Source organism: Phyllobates terribilis, unplaced genomic scaffold, assembly GCF_046119375.1.
Source record: "Phyllobates terribilis strain yellow unplaced genomic scaffold, ASM4611937v1 Scaffold_7__3_contigs__length_470593459, whole genome shotgun sequence".
NCBI lineage: Eukaryota > Metazoa > Chordata > Amphibia > Anura > Dendrobatidae > Phyllobates > Phyllobates terribilis.
The window spans coordinates 377,459,528-377,479,214 of record NW_027362767.1 but is presented as its reverse complement, the minus strand read 5'-3'; the positions used below and the strand labels follow the sequence as shown (position 1 = coordinate 377,479,214).

The 19,687-nt window shown below is 45.2% G+C and overlaps 1 protein-coding gene across 1 annotated transcript; it reads left to right on the top strand.

The window, feature by feature from the left end:
* Positions 1-372: 372 nt before the first annotated feature.
* Positions 373-7,697, top strand: LOC141153231 (probable G-protein coupled receptor 34). The gene is made up of 3 exons (XM_073637936.1): positions 373-883; positions 3,715-3,883; positions 5,334-7,697. Exons 2-3 carry the CDS (start codon positions 3,881-3,883, stop codon positions 6,396-6,398), a joined length of 1,068 nt encoding a protein of 355 aa, XP_073494037.1. The 5' UTR covers positions 373-883; positions 3,715-3,880; the 3' UTR covers positions 6,399-7,697.
* Positions 7,698-19,687: the final 11,990 nt, after the last annotated feature.

The window sequence follows — 19,687 nt, the reverse complement described above, 5'->3', positions numbered from 1 at the left end:
ATTACCAGATAGACAGATTGATGTTTGATATATAGATATGTATGAGGAGATAGGTGATAGATAGATGATAAGATAGATAGATAATAGATAGATGATAGATAAATAGCTGATAAATGATAGATAATAGATTGATAGATAAATAGATGATAGATAGGTAGATATAATTCCTACCCTCACAAAATACTTTCTACACATGCAGAGCTCCATTGTAGTGGGGCAGGATCTGTATATGAGGTGAACCATCAGCTGTCAGAGATTCTGTATAGTGTAGATATTGCAGCCTCAGCTGACGCAGCGCCTCTTCTCACTGCTGCTTCTGTCACTGCTCCATTCCACAGCGCAGGTCTGAGGCTGTGAAACAAGAAGGGGTGAAGCCTGTGATGACCCCTCCTCTCTACATGACACAAGGGCAGCAGAAGAGCAGCAGCCGTCAGATGGAGGGAGCAGGTGATGAGGGGATTCCCACTCCGGTCTCCAGATGACTTCTGAGCAGCCCCTGGTGTCGGGGTGAGGAGCAGCCCCTGGTGTCGGGGTGAGGAGCTGCCCCTGGTGTCGGGGTGAGGAGCTGCCCCTGGTGTCGGGGTGAGGAGCAGCCCCTGGTGTCGGGGTGAGGAGCAGCCCCTGGTGTCGGGGTGAGGAGCTGCCCCTGGTGTCGGGGTGAGGAGCAGCCCCTGGTGTCGGGGTGAGGAGCAGCCCCTGGTGTCGGGGTGAGGAGCAGCCCCTGGTGTCGGGGTGAGGAGCTGCCCCTGGTGTCGGGGTGAGGAGCTGCCCCTGGTGTCGGGGTGAGGAGCAGCCCCTGGTGTCGGGGTGAGGAGCTGCCCCTGGTGTCGGGGTGAGGAGCAGCCCCTGGTATCGGGGTGAGGAGCTGCCCCTGGTGTCTCAGGTGAGTGGACATTTCCAGGCTTCTCTGTGACTCTTCTGGGAGCTGCTGTATCTTTCTGGTTTCATGTCACTTTATATTACACATGGCAGAGTAGAAAGATTGTAGAAACTGGAAAGTTTTCTGTAAGATTGGAGAATGCTCATAGAAGATCATAGATGACTGTTACAGCCCAGAGTTTATTCCCACCTCTATCATGATCTGTTTAACACATCTACATGGTAGCAGTGTGGGATTCACTGAAGTAGAAATATCAAGATGTAGCCATAGAAATATGGACTATATGTATGGGGGATAATATATACTGCTGCATGTCAGATCTGCCAGAAACTTTTTGTTTGTGACCATTGTGCTTGGCCGTATGTTACAGTACTAATGGGGGATTATTGAGAAAAAAGATACATGGATACATAGATAGGTATGTGATTAGATAGATAGATAATTGATAGACAATAGATAGTTGGATATGTCATTAGAGATAGATGGATAGATAATAGATAGATATACAGATATATGGATAGATGATATATAATAAATATATATGTGATTAGATACATAGATAGATAATAGATAGTAGAGAGGAGCATAACTGCTGAAATTTGATTTTCCAGATTTGCTCAAATTCATCTGAGAAATTCAAATTGCATTAAATTTTTTCAAAATGAATTGAATTACTGGTAAATGCCATTTTTGTGCTCTGATTTCTCTCTAGATCTCTGAGCATAATAAAAGCGGGGGTTAAAAAATGAAAAAACATTATGCTCACCTGGCCCTTCACCTGGCCACGGTCTTCTCATCTATCTTCACTCTCTGGCACTCACTAGCCAAGATGTGATATCATGACGTTACTTGAGACCTAGTTAGCGCCGAAGAGTGAAGCCAGAAGAGAAGACTGGCACCAAAGGGAGAAAACGAGCCAATGAAAGGCCGGATGGGAAGCTGTGGTGCAAAGACAGACGAAGAAGAAGGTGAGTATAATGTTTTTGTTTTATTTTAAACCTCTTCTCGGCCCTAAAATGAATCAATGTAATGCAAAAACTCGGCACTCAGAATGTAGTTTAAAAATTTAATAGCCATAAAGAGAGTGTTTACACAGAAGACGTTTCGGTCCCATGGACCTTCATCAGTACACTCTATAACAATAGAACCAGAAAAAAATATATTTTTTCTACATTATAAAATATATATAAAATGTGATTAGGAGAGCTTCCTCAGAGCCCTATGGCTCCTTGTCCTGTAATATGAGCTCCAGGTGGAGCCACCTACTTTGTATTATATTCATGTGTGTTTCTTTGCATTTTTTTCATGACCACAATGTACTTATGATTTTTTCTGGTTCTTTTGTTATAGAGTGTACTGATGAAGGTCCATGGGACCGAAACGTCCGCTGTGTAAACACTCTCTTTATGGCTATTGAGTTCTTGCATTACATATTTACTGGTGTTGGACCCTGCTCGAGCACCATATATATAGGAAGTGCAGTGATATTCTACTTTATCTAAAATAAATCAGGTCTGCAGGCCGACTATTTGCTTGATATGAGCAAATTGAATCTTATTTCTTTTTTTTCAAATTTGAAAAGAATTTGATTTGCCTTAAATCAATTTGCTCATCTCTAATAAATCATTTTCTGATGCTTCTTTTACAAACCAAAGTATCTGTTTTTACTTAGATGCCACTGGAAATGATTTTGGAGTATTGTCGTCCTGCAGTCTAGATGATCAATAACATATTTGCATTTAATCAATAGTCAATTTTGTACCCCTCATTAGCTACCTATTAATGTTTAACCAGTAGGCCACATTCACACGTTCAGTATTTGTTCAGTACATTAGTATTTTGGTAACTTTTTTCGATTATACTTTTCCTCTGAATGTTCCACTCCTGATTTTGGCTTACAAATACTGACATGTGAATGTGGCCTTACAAAGGGAAATTCCCACCGGGCACGTGCCCTTCTACTCTTCCACTGCGCACTTCTACATTACTTTAATGAGCCCTTTATGTAATAATTACATTTATGTCATAAAAATATAGGAGTACATTTTCCATCATCCTTCATGTTTTTTCGTCATCCAATCCCTTGGGATAATATTCTCGATTCCTCAGACAACTACTATGGGTAATTTCTAGTACAATCCCGACCCTTAGGTAATTGCCATTTCTTTCACCATTGATGCCTTAAATCCAGAGTGGATCCCGACACAGTGAAGAATAAAAACCTCTTTGGATCTATTCTTCTTTTTATGGTGATTAGATCATTGATTTTGGGAACACCAGTGTGTACTCAGTCTTAGTAATTCTTGGGGATATACACTGGTTCTGTATAGACTTGTTTATTCAGGTATTTGCTATGAGGAAGACTCTACATATGTAAAATGATGGCTCAGCTCGCTGTTCCTGGCCATTGACCCTCCGCATTGTATTTGCTCAGTCCTGTTTGCTCATCCAGGAGGAGACGCTCTGTTTGACCAGGGGCTTTCCATGCACTTGTAAATGATGCAGCTGTTGTAGTCCTTTTCTTGCTTTTCTTGTAAAAAGTGTTTCCCATGCCAGGTCCTACATCTGTTGGGTAGATGACATGGACAGTTTGCTCATCATGGCCTCCTACTTAACAAACTGAATGCTGTGACAATTTTCTTGTTTTTTTTTCCTTGGAAATCAAATAGTACCTTTAAGGGGAAGTGGTAGTGCTGGGGGGTCTTGTCCAGTTCAAGAGGGGTTTTATGTTTCCAAAGGTATTTTTACTATGTGACACTTCACATTCTGTGTATTTGCAAATCAATAAAGGTAACAGGTTTTCTTAAAGGGATTGTCTAATTTTCTTTCTCCAGGAGCAAACTGCTCCCCTGGCTCCTGGCTTCCTGCTTGCCGGGGAACGGTGCACCCCTGATGGTTGACAGTTTGGACATTCTCTGATGCTTCCCTTGGCTGGGGTCCACAGTTCGGGACCCTGTCCTTTGTCTGCCCTTATTCACACACTGAGGTCAACTTTGACACATGGTAAGGTTTTTAATATTAGACAGAGTTGGACTATTCCGAATGGGTTCACCTTGTCGTGGTGGGATAGCTTTCATGCTATTTTTGATCAAAAACAGCCTTACTAAGAACCCTATTTTATTTAGATGCATTTTTGCTTTTTAATTATTTACAGCAGGATTTGTTTATTTTGCTTCTTGTAGGTTTATTCTCTGATGCTGCAGACAGAGACAAACTTGCCTGCACAGCAGTTCGGAGGAGCACAGGGGCACTGAAGCTGGTCAGGTCCAATCATGAGGCCAGCGTCAGAGCTGAGCTTACAAGCTTGCCAGTGCATGCTCCTTGCCTAAGAAACCAGCCACCTCTGATAGACTGCAGGGTGGCCGGTAACCTAGATAACGAGCAGTATTGCATAAATTTATTAATCCTCTCTGTTCTTGAGAACAGCATCTGGGGCCCCACTTTAAACTTTTGCCCAGGGCCCCACTTTGTCTAAAACCAGCCCTGCTTCTACTGGATCCCTATTATTGCCTAGGAGCCTGGTCTATCCAGTATTGTGATGGATCAGTCTCACCCTGCAGATTCTGACCACTTTCACTCCAGCTTACAGCACGTTCATTTCTTTTACATGACATGAAGTCGAAACTGGGTTACATGAATAACTATTATACTTTTTTATATGTGTAACATAAATGTTTTCCATGCCTCAGCACAACGTGACATCTATGACATAAGCATTCACTCTGTAGGCTCCAGCCCACCACCTTCCCAGTGTTTTCTTTAGAAAAGTCAGAATATGATGTGAAGTGGAAATCCCCATCACATCATTGTCTGAAATACAAGTAAGAATCATGTTATTGTCGTATGGACAGTCGTTCCACATAGTACACCACCACTGCTGTATTCCTGGAAACACAACTTTAGATGTCATGAGATTTTTACATTGTCTTTATTGCTCCTTTACATTGTTTAATCATAGTTTCTCAGGCTATGAAATGGACTACATTGGATCTTATTGCTCAAGTACTATAAATTGATGATAGATTAGATAGATAGATAGATAGATAGATAGATAGATAGATAGATAGATAGATAAAACAGCTTGGTAGTGCAGATATGGCTTTGTTTCTTTTTTTGTTGTTATTGGGGAGGACCATGAGGAAGGTCCCGTTTGCTGGTTGGATCTCATTGTTACAAAATGCATCCATGAGAAAGCTCATGATGTTTTGTGCTCAACTAGAAAAAAATTACATTTTAGGAATTTTAGGCTTTTAGTTGTTCTTCACCAAATAATACTCTGAGATTTCTCTGCTGTTTTCGTGTAAATCTAAACTGTGATTTGATTGCGTCAGAATCCATCAAGTTGCACTCAGATTCATAGAATGGTAATCACAGTAGGAAGGAAAGTCCCATAATACCACGTTTGATGAGCCTGACAGACACATCTAAGATATTTTTTGTTCTCCGTTCACAGATAATGGATCTTCTGACAAACTCAACATTGAGTGACGTGACTACTAAGACATGGACTCTAGAGACTTCTGATCCTCTGGCTCTTCATCTCAATGTGTCTTCATCGCCTCCTTTTAATGGCTGTGATATCCAAGATGGAATCTTGTCCTGGATGCTCCCTGTGGTTTACTCATTTGTTTGTGGACTGAGTCTCCTGAGTAATATTCTGGCTCTTATTGCTTTTTGGACAAATTGTCAACGATGTACCTCTATGACTGTATACATGCGGAACCTCGCCGTAGCCGATCTGCTCTTAGCGCTCTGCTTACCTTTCCGCATTGCGTATCAGAACAATAATGGTCCTTTTCTCTTGTGCCATGTCGTAGGTGCCTTCTTCTACTTGAACATGTATGCAAGTATCATGTTCCTGAGCCTCATCAGTATGGATCGGTATCTTAAAATAATCAGACCTTTACAACAGTACAAGATCCACAGCGTTCAGTGGAGCTCTAGAGCCGCTCATGTGGTCTGGATAGTCAATGTGGTCTGCATTGTCCCGTTCTTATTTGAAAATAAAGGAAATGAACCTTGTCAAAAGTGCTTCCACTTCAAGCAGAAGGGGAATGTGTCAGCTGCCATCAACCTGACTGCCGTCCTGGTTTTCTATGTCCTTCTTTTCCTTTTTGTCTATTTTTATGCAAAGATCTCCGCTAAACTCCACCGAGCCTCTTTGGTGAAGAACCAACCCCAAACGAAAAGAAACAGTAACAGGGCGATGAAAAGGTCCTTCATTGTTCTAATCATCTTTATTGTGTGTTTTGTTCCTTATCACTTAGTTCGCGTGCCCTACATTTTGGCTCAGATTAATATCATCCCCGGTCTATCCTGGAAACAGACTTTGCATATCACCAACGAGTTAGTCCTCTGTTTATCTACACTCAACAGCTGCTTGGACCCTGTGATCTATTTCTTCTTGTCAGACAGATTCAAAAGAGTTGTCCTTTGCACCATTCAAGGAAAGCTCAAACTCATCATGAACAATCAGGACAGAGTGTCAAACGGCAACAGATCTGTAACTGAAATGTGAATCCGGAGGCTGCAATGTTTACAGGCACTGCCTATGGTAGCACCTGTTAGTCACTGATCACATGGAAAGACCCGGCGTGGGTTAGCGAAGGGAACACAGATTTATACAACCTCCCTTGTGATTCTCGTGTGTGTACTGAGAGGACCTTAAGTGTCTTTGCACCATATGGAGATGTGTTAGATGCTCTCGTGTATCCTCAAAGTGTCCAAACTTGTATCAACACCTACATTCGAAGAAGAGATGTCAACATGACCTTCTTGACCCAGGAGACCTCCTTCTGATATTGAACAAGGTTTATACTAAGTGCCAGGTCCAGATAAAAGTAGATATCTCCAAGCTTTGGTGGGTGAAGGACAGTTGGTCTTTGGTGGGGTATAGGCACAAAAATCACACCAGCAGGCACATCCTCTGCTCAGCAAAGTCTGTCATACTATTCAGCCAGCTTGCCCTAGCAGTGATATACTGGAAAACAATTGCTAAACGTATGGGCTTGTTCACATGAACATGTTTTCGGTCCGAGTCCAAGCCAAAAAAACATTGGATCGCACTCGGGCCAATGTTATTCTCTGGAGCTATGCACATGTCAGATTTTTTCCTCGGACCAAGTCTGTCCAAAGAAAAAAATTGGCAGCATGCCCGAGTTGGATACAATTATCACCCATTCAAGTCAATGAGTCCATGGAAAGCATCGGACTACATTTGGGTGTCATCAGAGTGCAGTCCCATTTCCACGGACTGATCGAAAGGAGTAGACTTTTTTTTCCCCATCTGCTCAAATGAGAAAATCGTATCACACTACTCACACTCATAGTTTGATCAGAGTGTGATTAGCATAGTCATCCCGAATCAATTTGATGAGAGGATATACGCTTGTGTGACCCCCGCCTAATAGTAGTCAGCGAGTGTTATCTCCCAGTGCTAGGACAGGCCGGTGAGGCTCAGTTCACATCACATGTCCTGTAATCATCTGTTTGAAACGGATCCAGTAAGCTGTTTTCTATTGACTTCAATGTTAAAAAAAAAACAGATCCAGTTGTAATCCATTGTTTTAACTGAACAAAAAAGTTGTGTCCACGCAACTTTTTTGTCCTGCTAAGATAGCTGATTGATGCTGGATCCGTTTCAAACTTAAGATTACCAAAACTTGTGAACTTAGCCTAAGCGATATGGCCACTAATGATGAGCGAGTATGTTCTGTTAACCCTTTCGGCGAACATGCTTGGGCGCTCGCCGAGTATCTTCAGCGTGCTCGGGTGTTATGTTTTAGTCACTCCATGCATATGATTTGCGACTGTTTGACAGATTTAATACATGTGAGGAATGCCTGTTTCTTAGGCATTCCTTACATGTATTAAAGCTGTAAAACAGACGCAAATCATGCGCACTGCGTGACTCAAGCATAACACCCAAGCACGCTGAACATACTCGGAAAACACCCGAGCATGCTCGTAAATCTCAAGTAACAAGCATGCTCGCTCATCACTAATGGTTACCAGAGTAGCAGAATCTGATGTGCTATACAAAAGCCTGTAACCAATACAGTAATGTAATACCTAGATGCAGTAGCAAAATCATTCTTCCACATCATGATTACCTATAATCTCCATATAGTGTCTGAATAATACCATCGCAGTGTTAGTAAATACCAATTACAATACACAAGACCAATATTACCACCCCACAGTGACCATATCATTAGACATACTAGAGATGAGCCGTTCCATGTAGATTTGAACACTTTGCAATTGGATTTGCAATTCAAATAATAAAAATGCCCAACCGCCATTTGGTACACCATTTAGGGCTGGCAAATGATAAAAGAAAAATAAAAAAATACCCTAATTCTCACCTCGCTGCTCACCTCTCTGGCCACCCAACTTCTCACAGTCGCCGTCCGGTTCTCTTCTTTTCACCATTGCACGCTGTATTTCTTCACGTTAGGCCAGATTTTACAGCCACGATCAGACCTGGGGGTCACTGTGTGTCATAAGGTTATGACGTCATCATGTCACAATGTGTGCCGCGACCTTACAACACGCAGTGGCCGGGACGGAAGTCCTAGCCTAAAGTGATAAGGACAGAGAAGTGGCACGCAAAGCCAGAAAGTAGACGGCTGGCAGCGGGGAAGCTGGAGAGGTGAGCGGTGAGGGTCTGGAGAGAGCCCAGAGCATAATAAGGAATATTCAATTCATGGTGAATTTATTTTGGAAAATTTGGAGCCGGCGAATGTGCATCCCAAACGATCCGCACATCACTAGTATACCATCTCTACACAGGCAGACTTACAGGGGATGTCGTCACTTTCCTTTTTCTTCTCCATCTGCCCTGGACCTTCACAACAACTTCTCCCAATTACTGTATGACCTGGTCTCTGCAAAGTTTGCTGCCCACTTAATCTGTGGGAAACAAACCCAGATATATGCAAACCGTAGACTCTCAGCAAACAGACCAAGCACAAGAACATCATGTTAACGTGAAGGAGAAATGTCGGAATGTTTTGAAGGAACCATCGATTCTTAAATGTTCGAGCATCAACCTTGCTTCATCCTAAATGGAGTTCAGTGATGCCAAAATATTATGTTCAATGGCTTTCGACAACTGTTGCCACCAAATACGTTGGTATGAAAAGATCTTTAAAAAGAAGCAGAAATGCCAGTTGGAGGGCAGTAAACAAGAGATTTATTCAACACCACAATTAATGTGCGAAATGTGAAAACTAAAAACTCAACAACTATTAATTTTAAGGGATTCGGTCACTAAGTGTATGCTTCCTAGTTTGAAGGCAGCATAAAACAGAGAAAGAGACCTCAATTCCAGCAATGTGTCATTTACTGGGCTGTTTACTGTAGTTTTGATAATATCACTCTTTTATTTGCTAGAGGTCTCACTGACGAGGTCTTTCTAACCCCACTTGCACCATTGATTGGTTGACTGTTTTCTGTCATAAATATGCAAAGGCAGAAAGCTTCGAATCTTGAATCTTGAGGACTACATAGCTAAAGCTCCTCAGAGGAAGATTGCAGCAGATAAAACAGTGACTTTATCAAAACAACAGCAAGAAGCCCAGTAAGTGATACATCGCTGGAATCAGAACTTCCATCTCTACATCATGCTTCTCTCAGATGGGGCAACAAAAACCTAGTGACAGATTCCATTTAACGACGGATTGAGTAAGACTTCCCTACAATTTTTGGGAAAGTTTTCACAATTAGAGCAAAAGAAAAGTGAATCAGCTTGTCCATGAGCTATATACAGTATTAATATATAGAGGTATCGCTCTGTACATATAATATATTGTTTGTTTCTGTAGCACAATTATTAGATTTTGTAGCTTATTAATTTTGATGACAACGAATTCAACCAAAGCCATCTCAAATGAATACAGGCTTCTTTTCATATGACTCCCAACAGAGTCGGAGCGTTAAATGTTGGACTATTATACAGTCCACTGGTATATTTTGTAAAATGATTATTTTTTTTCCCCTTTGGGTTTTTACATTTGGATCTTGTTTTTCATCTTGATTCATTTATTAAAAATGTTTTTACTTAAAAATATGTGCAGTTGTTTATAAAACCACTCTAATCTGCATTTCTGGAATAATGATGTTCCATAGTTGCATGTACAGCTTAAAGGCAATATTTGTATATTTTAGTTGTCTCTACATGATTTTGGGGGCTGACATCGGCCGCTCCATCATTGGCCAGGACTTACAGGCCTCAGAGGTTACTGTGTGTTGTAAGGTCGTGACGTTAAGACGTGTGTAGAGACCTCTGAGGCCTGAAGGCGGCTGAAAGCCCCAGCGTATAGTGAAGAGACCAGATATGCCGGGTGCGATGGCGAAAAGAAGACCGGACAACAAGCAGTGGGGTGGCCAGAGAGGTGAGCAATTTAGATTTTTCTTTCATCTTATCTGATGAGTCGTATTTAGTGATGAGCGAGCACTAAAATGCTGGGGTGCTCCATGCTCGGGTCGAGCACATTGGAATACTCGGGTGCTCGACCCGAGCAACGAGCCCAATGTAAGTCTATGGGAAACTCAAGCATTTTTCAGGCGGCTTCCCCCGGCGGTCTGCAGATTGCCTAAAAATTGCCCAAATCGATGGGAACAGTGCTCAAATGACATGGGAACAGCATGGCGGAGACCCCTGGAAGCATTTATGACTCCCAGGTCACTGCTGTCAACAACATTGTCAGAGGTATTACGGCACTTTTACGGACTCACAATAAAACATACCAAAACTAAACCAAAATGGAATTTCCTAAGAAATATGTTAAGGAACATCCTTTCCAGGGTAATGACTTGTATATAAAGCAAAATAAATAACCAAAAACAAAAATGCTCCCCCACACCTTGGGCTATGTTCACATGTAGCGTTTTTGATGCGTTTTTTCACTTTTGCATTGCTTTCAACCGTGACAAATGCATTCAGGAAATGACATTAACATTTTACAACCTTATCTGGCCATGTGGTGTGTGAGATATCATCAGACACATCGTGTTTCATTTATGAAGGAGGAACTCTGAGAGTCACAAAGCCTATTCTTAAAGGGTCAGCAGTCGGCCCTCACTATTCTTAGAGAGCCATCAGCCGGTTATGTTTTATTGTTCCCATTACTAAAGAGTGGGTCTCCTATACTGTTATTGCGTATGCAGTGAGTGCCAGGACTGCCCAAAATTTGGACGCACCCCAATACCACTTTGAAAATTTGGATGCACCCCAATACCCCTTTGAAAAGACTTAGAGGAGGGCCTCCTGAAAACAATATTCCCATTATTAGGAAGTAAGTCTCCCATTGTGTTTGCCTATGTAGTGAATGCAAGGGTTGCCAAAAATTTGGAGGCACTCCAATGCCCCTAGGAAGAGACGTGGAGGTCAGAGGGCCTCCTGAAAACAATGTTCCCATTATTAGGAAGTGGGTCTCCCATTGTGTTTGCCTATGCAGTGAATGCAAAGGTTGCCAAAAATTTGGAGGCACTCCAATGCCCCTTGGAAGAGACGTAGAGGGCCTCATAAAAAAATATTCCCATTATTAGGAAGTGGGTCTCCCATAGTGTTGGCCTATGCAGTGAATGCAAGGGCTGCCAAAAATTGGGAGGCACTCCAATGCCCCTTGGAAGAGACGTGGAGGAGGGCCTCATAAAAAAATGTTCCCATTAGAAAGGAGCGGGCCTCTTATACATGTAATGCCCATGCACTAAGTGTATGGGCTGACAAACATTTACCCCTGGGGGGTATACATGAACATACTGTATAAAAAAAATTTTTTACCGGCATCATAAACACCCTTTAAAAAAATTATGTGGGTGTTGCATCACGGACCACGGTCACCCTGGTGAAATGGTGGTGGAGGATGAGGAGAAGGAGGAGGACAAGAGCAAAAAGCCAAAATCAGGAAGCGTATACCCATGTCTGGGTGTGAAAAGGTGCATGGGAATATACCTCCCAAGAAAAGACACTGGATTGGAGTTTATGTTACCCTGCTATCATTCAGTGGTGTTAAGAAGTCTGGCCCAATCCAGCCCTTGTTCATTTTTATAAGAGTCAGCCTGTCAGCATTTTCAGTTGACAGGCGGATGCGCTTATCAGTTATAATTCCACCAGCGGCACTAAAAATTCGCTCTGATAAAACGCTGGTGGCAGGGCAGGCCAGGACCTCCAAGGCATAGAGAGCCAGTTCATTCCACATATCCAGCTTGGATACCCAATAATTATAAGGTACAGAGGAATCACAGAGGACGTTGGTACGGTCGGCAAGGTACTCCCTCAGCATCTTCCCAAACTTTGCACTCCTTGTGATAGTATCCCGCGCTTCAGGGCCTGTGCGATGGGAGGGGCTGAGAAAATTCTCCCAGAACTTTGACAGTATTCCCCTGCCTCTGCTGGATTGAAGTTGTGTCTCTCTCGCCTGTACTCCTTGGTTGTCCAACGAAGTGTGCCCTCTGCCGCCAGCGTTTTAAGATGGGAATTTTTTTAATAGTTCCGCAACAAGGGCCTTCTGGTACAGCCCCATTTTTGTAGACCTGTCCGCCTTAGGAATAAGAGACAGAAAGTTCTCCTTGTAGTGTGGATCTAGAAGTGTCACCAACCAGTAATGACTGTCACACAAAATTTTGAGAACGCGAGGGTCATGGTAACATAAACTCAGCCATGCGTGCCAGACTACTAACAGGCAAGACTTCCGTGTCCTCACCAAGAGGATGACTGACCATGCTCTCCTCCTCTTCCTCCTCTCTGTCCACTGGCCATCCACGCAGAACAGACGGTATGACTGCTGTGCAGGTAGTACCATCTATAGCGCATGAAACTAGCTCCTGTTCTTCCTCCTCCTCTTCCTCATTGTCACCCAATCCACGTTGGGATGAGATGAGGCTGGGCCGTGTGTAATCACCCTGTATGGTTCCTTGCTCCATCTCATCGTGCTCCACCTGCAATGCATCCTCTTTGATTGTGAGCAGAGAGCGTTTCAGAAGACAGAGAAGCGGGATGGTGATGCTAATTATTGCATCATCACCGCTCACCATCTTGGTGGAGTCCTCAAAGTTTTGGAAGATGGTACATATGTCTGACATCCATGTCCACTCCTGAGGTCTTATGTGTGGAGTCTGAACTGAATACCGACGGCCTTGTTGATGCTGGTACTCAACAACTGCCCTCTTCTGCTCACAAATCCTTCCTCACTGCAGTGTAGAGTTCCAACACGTGGGGACATCACACACCAGTCTGTGAGCCGGAAGCTGCAAGCGCTGCTGAAACACAGCAAGGGCGGCGGAAGCTGTAGGTGACTTTCTAAAATGGGCACACAGGCGGCGTACTTTAACAAGCAGATCCCGCAGCTCCGGGTAGGATTTGAGAAACCGCTGAACCACAAGGTTAAGCACATGGGCCAGGCATGGTACGTGTGTGAGCTCGCCTCGCCTCAGAGCCGCCACCAGGTTCCGGCCATTGTCACACACGACCATGCTTGGCTGTAGGTTCAGCGGTGTGAGCCACAGATGTGCCTGCTCTTTCCGAGCTATCCACAACTCTTCAGCATTGCGCGGTTTGTCACCTAAGCATATTAGCTTCAGCACAGCCTGTTGCTGCTTAGCCGAGGCAGTGCTGCAGTGCTTCCAGCTTGTGACTAATGTGGTCATTTCGGAGATGGAGGCTGAAGAGGAGGAGGAGGCTGAGGAGGATGAGGTGCAGGAGCTGTAGACCGTGGGGGCAACCCTGATTGACCTAGGGCCCGCAATCCTTGGTGTCGGGAGGATGTGTTCCGTCCCAAGGTCCGACTGGGTCCCGGCTTCCACTATGTTAACCCAGTGTGCCGTCAGCGAGATGTACCGTCCCTGCCCACAAGCACTTGTCCACGTGTCCGTGGTTAGGTGGACTTTCCTGGTAACTGCGTTGTTGAGGGCACAGCTAATGTTTCGGGACATGTGCTTGTGTAATGCGGGGACGGCACACCGGGAGAAATAGCGGCGGTTGAGGACCAAGTACCGAGGGATGGCCGCCGCCATCAGGTTGCGGAATGCTTCCATCTCCACGAACCTAAAAGGCAACATTTTGAGCGCAAGCAGTCGTGAAATGTGAGAATTTAGTAGTGTGGCCTGTGGAGCGTTGGCTGCGTATTTGTGCTTGTGTTCCAAGGACTGGGGTATGGACAACTGAACGGTGCGCTGGGAACAAGGATGTGGACGTGCTTCCTGATGCTGCTACTTGAGAGTGTGCAACGACAGGTGCAGGGCAGGAGGCATCTTCGCATGCACCATGGACAGGGGATTGGCTTGCATGCACGACAGCAGAAGAAGCAATGGTGCCACCCAGAGACATTATTCCTGGACCCTGGGGTTCGGCCCACAAAGTCGGGTGCTTTGCTGTCATGTGCCTGATCATGCTGGTGGTGGTCAGGCTGGTCGTTTTGCCACCCCTGCTGATGCTGGCCTGGCAGGTGGTGCAAATGGCCTTTTTGGGGTTATCGGCAGAGTCTTTAAAAAACAAGCAGACTCGGGAAGACCTAATAGTTGTACTGGCAACTTCCTTCGTGTTGGTGATACGGGGAATGGTTGCCTTCCTTCTGTCTGCGGCTTCCACACTGCTTCTTCCTGCCTGTTGGGGTGCTCTGCCTCCCTCCCCCTGTGTGCTGCTCTCCTTGCTCTGCATGTCCTCCTGCCAGGTTGGGTCAGTCATTATATCATCCACCACCTCGTCTTCCACTTCCGCACCCTGGTCCTCCTCCTGACTTTCTGGCAATTGTGTCTCAGCATCGTCCACCTCTTGTGACACTTTCCCACCGTCGTCTTCATGTGACCGTGGCTGCTCAAATATTTGGGCATCGCTACATGTGATCTCCTCTTGCCCCGCTTCAAGTGGACCGGGCGAGAGGCCCAAATCTATAAATGGAAAAGTGAAAAGCTCAGCAGAGTGTCCAAGTGTGGGATCAGTTGTCTCTGGGGACTTGGCATGATGGGAGGAAGAAGGATCAGGGTGAGGAATATGCGGTCCACACTCACGGCTACTGAGACTTGAACGTGTGGAAGACAGGGTGGTGGTGGTGGCTAAGTGACTGGAAGCATTATCCGCTATCCAACCAACAACCTTTTGACACTGCTCTGGGTTTAATAGTGGTGTGCTGCGGTCCCCTAGGAATTTGGATAGGAAGGTTGGGCGAGAAGATGTGGGTGTTTGTTGTGGCACAATTTCAGCTTGCCCACGGCCTTGTCCTCTGCCTCTGCATGCACCATCACCATTACGTCCAGTTCCCCGTCCCTTGACACTTGCCTTGCCCATTTTAAATGGAGGACAGTATCTTCCACCCTCACTACAAATGACTGAGTTTGGAGCGAACTTATATGTGATCCGTGTGACGGAGAAAACAGAGTTTTACATACCTGGCCTGTAGGTAACTAGTTTGAACAGCAAACTGGTGTGAATTGCTTCACTGACACACTGAAAGAAATTTTTAATGAAGGCCAGAAATGGCAGTATTTTCTGACAACGTATATGTGATCCGTGTGACGGAGAAAACAGAGTTTTAAATACCTGGCCTGTAGGTAATTCGTTTGAACAGCAAACCGGTGTCAAAAACTTCACTGACACAGTGAAAAAAAATTGGAATGGAGGCCAAAACTGGCAGTATTTTCTAAAAACGTATATGTGATCCGTGTGACGGAGAAAACATAGTTTTAAATAGCTGGATTTCTAGCGCTGAAATATGGAAAGGACCTGGCTGTATTCTGCAGCGCCAACAAGCAAATGGTGCAGAAAAACTGTTTTCTCTGGCTTGCTTTTTAAGCAAATAATGAATCCAAAAAAAGTATTCCTGGCCCCTGAGACCTGGGCCTTTGTATAGAAATATCTAACATCAGAAGGCAAAATTGGAATGGAGCCTCTTGTGCTATATGCACTGCAGTCTGCTATATACACAGCCTGCCTATATACACTGCCTGCCTGATATCTCTGCAGATGGATTAGTTAGTCCTCAGAAGGACTGTTTGTTGAGATGGATATGTGTAATGTACGTTTTTTTACCCTACACTACCTAATACACAAGCAAATCTCTCCCTAGCTCACCAGAACCTCTCCCTACTCTGCCTGATTCCGGAGTGACTGTGACGAGCATGGCGGTGCCAGGTCTGATATAGACCTGATGACGCTGTGCGGCAATCCAATCACTGTAATGCCACAACCACCATGGCTGCAGCATTACAATGAGTGGCAGGAAATCCCTGCATGTTGATTGGCGCTCTAAAGAGCCCCAAACATGCAGGGAGGGGACCCGAGCATCTGCCCGAGCATCTCGCAAGTACTTGGTGAGCTCCGAGTACTGAGATGCTCGGGCGAGTACCGAGTACTTGCGAGTATGCTCGCTCATCACTAGTCATATTTAAGTAGAATGTTCGTAAAATATAAAAACAAGAAAAAGTTTTTAAAAATATAAAAAAAATCTAAGTTTAAATCACCTCCCGCTTTCCAATTTTAAATTAAAGAAATTATTATTATTAAATTAATTGGTATCATTGTGTCCATTAAAGTCCGGTCTATCAAAATAGAAAATAGAAAAATAGAAAAAAATATAAAATGAAAAATTGAACACGGAAAAAAAAAATAAATAAAAACTGCATATTTGCCTTTTTTCATCAAAATGTTTTCATTGGCTTCATTTTTATATTATAATGCATAAATTGCTGATTGTAAAAGTGTTTTATAATAATTGGGAAGAGAAGGGAGGGTAAGAAAAAGGAAGTGTGCGAGAGGGTTTAAAGGGGGGGGGGGGAGGGTAATAACAACATGGGGAGGGTGTATTTCCATTTTTTAGTCACTGCAGTCCCCCTGACCACCACAGAAAAAGGTAATGAAAAAGTAATTAACATGTTGTATGTCCCCAAAATAGTATCAATAAAAATATCAACTTGGCATACAAAAAGCAAGCCCCTCACTCAGCTCCATCTCTGGAAAAGTAAAAAAGTTAGGGAAATTGTTCTCAGAAAATGGCGATACAAGTAAAATGTATTTACTTATTTATTTTTTTTGCAAATTTCTGAATTTTCCCAATACTAAAATAAAAAAAAAAACTGTATAAATTTTGCATCTCCATAATTGTACTAACTTAAAAAATCATACTGCCAGATCATTTTATCTGCACAATGAATGTAGAATAAAACAAAACCTGAAAAACAATGGCAGAGTTGCAGGTTTTTTTTTCACAATTTCACCTAATTTGGAATTTTTCTCTCATTTTTCAGTACTCTATATGGAAAAATGATTGATGTCTTTAACAACTCCAACTCTTCCAGCAAAAAAAAAAAATCAAGCCCTTATCTGACTATATGTAACGGGTCTGGGAGGCGGAACCTCTGAGCAACTTATACAAGGGGGCGGTCCTTGTAAGGAAGCGGGTGGCGACCAGGGAAAACAGGCAGGTAGTCACAGGAGGTGACCGGGACAGTCTCTGGGAAAATGGGCAGGAGGTCACAGCAAGTGACCGGGGCAGTCTCTGGGTGAACGGGCAGGAGGTCACAGCAAGTGACCGGGACAGTCTCTGGGTAAACGGGCAGGAGGTCACGGCAAGTGACCGGGACAGTCTCTGGGTAAAGGGTAGGTACGACCTGTGACGGCTGAGACTCCAGGTAGGTTAGCAGGCAGATGGCAGAAGTGTGCTCCCAGATGAGCAAGCTAGAGTCTCTGGACTGGCAGGTGGTCACAGCACGTGACGGCGGAGCCTCCGGGTAGGCTAACAGGTAGGTAGCAGATGAGCGCTCCCAGGTGAGCGGGCAAGAGTCTCTGGACTGGCAGGTAGTCACAGCACGTGACGGCGGAGCCTCCAGGTAGGCTAGCAGACAGGTAGCAGGTGAGCGCTCCCAGGTGAGCGGGCAAGAGTCTCTGGACTGGCAGGTGGTCACAGCACGTGACGGCGGAGCCTCCAGGTAGGCTAACAGGCAGGTAGCAGATGAGCGCTCCCAGGTGAGCGGGCAAGCTGGTCCATAGACAGACTGACTGGAGTCGGAAGGCAGACCGTCGGACCTCAGGCTAGCAAGCAGGTAAGCGGATAACAGGCAGGAATCCGACAGCAAACTGGCAGGAAACTGGCAGGTAACTGGCAGGTAACTGGAAACGGGACCTGAGGGCTGAAGCAGAGTAGTGAACAGTGCAACAACATTGCTCGGGCACCTCCATTTTGGAGGAGGTGCCTTATATATGGTGAAGTCATCCGGCCATTGGCCGGGGACTCCTTAGTACGGCGCGCGCGGCCCCTTTAAGAGGGGGGGAGCGCGCGCCCTAAGCACCGTGGCCGGGAAGGAGCGCGCGCTGCCAGCAGAGCGGGAGGAAGACGCCGGGCACGGAGCGGAGAGGTGAGGGGAACAGCGTCCCTGCCTAGCAGGAGGCAGGGACGCCGACGCTACAGTACCCCCCCTTTAGGCCCCCCCTTTTTTAGGCCAGACAGAAATTTAGCAAGGATGAGAGGGGCATGGATGTTCTCCCGGGGCTCCCACGTTCTCTCCTCAGGACCAAACCCCTTCCAATCTACTAGAAAAAGGTCTTTCCTCTTACCCTTTTGGTGGCCAGAATGTTCTCTACCTCAAACTCCTTTTCAGCGGAAACCGGAGCAGGAGGCGTACCTGTAGACTTGGAAAAAGAGTTAAGTACCACGGGTTTGAGGAGAGATACATGGAAGGAGTTAGGGATCCGCAAGTTGGCCGGGAGTTTCAATTTATAGGCCACCGGGTTGATCTGACTGATGACCTCCAGAGGACCGATGAACCGAGGCCCTAACTTATAAGAAGGAATCTTGAGCCGGACATACTTGGACGAGAGCCAGACTTTATCCCCAGGACGGAATTGAGGAGGATCCAGACGTTTTTGTCAGCGTGTCTTTTCATCCGCTCGGACGACTGAAGGAGTGCGGACCGGGTACTCTCCCACATGGAGAAAAATTTGTTAACAAGAGATTCCGCAGCCGGATTATCCACCGAGGTGGAGACGGGAAATGGGATCCGAGGATCCTGACCGAAGACTACAAAAAACGGGGATTTGGCGGAAGATTCGCTCTCGTGATTGTTGTAAGAGAACTCGGCCCATGGTAGGAGATCCACCCAGTCAGAATGGTGGGCATTAACAAAGTGCCGGAGGTAACTGGTCAGGATCTGATTGATCCGCTCCACTTGACCATTAGACTGAGGGTGGTAAGCGGAGGAGAAGTCCAGGGTGACGCCTAGCAGTTTACAAGTGGCTCTCCAGAAGCGTGAGGTGAACTGTACCCCACCATCCGACACGATGTGGAGGGGCAGGCCATGAAGACGGAAGATGTGGTGGATAAAGTCTTTAGCCAGCTCGGGTGCAGACGGGAGGCCTGGCAGGGGAACAAAATGAGCCATCTTGGAAAAGCGGTCAGCGACCACCCAAATGACCATACAACCGGCAGAGACGGGGAGATCGGTTATGAAGTCCACAGCTATATGCTGCAAGGGGGCAGCAGGTACTGGCAGAGGAAGGAGGCGACCGGCTGGCAGGTGTCTCGGAACCTTGTTGCGGGCGCAGGACATACAGGCAGAGACAAAGTCAATTACGTCCTTGTGCAGGGTTGGCCACCAGTAGTGCATGGTAATAAGCTGGAGGGTCTTTTTCTGACCGGCGTGGCCAGCTAGTTTAGACGAGTGACCCCAGTGTAGGATCTACTCCCGATCAGGTACAGATACGAACGTCTTACCGGGAGCGAGACGATTTAGACTCACGGGAACCACCTGCATTACTCTGGCGGGATCGATGATATGTTTAGTTTCTTCCTCGAGATCAGACACCAGAAAGGA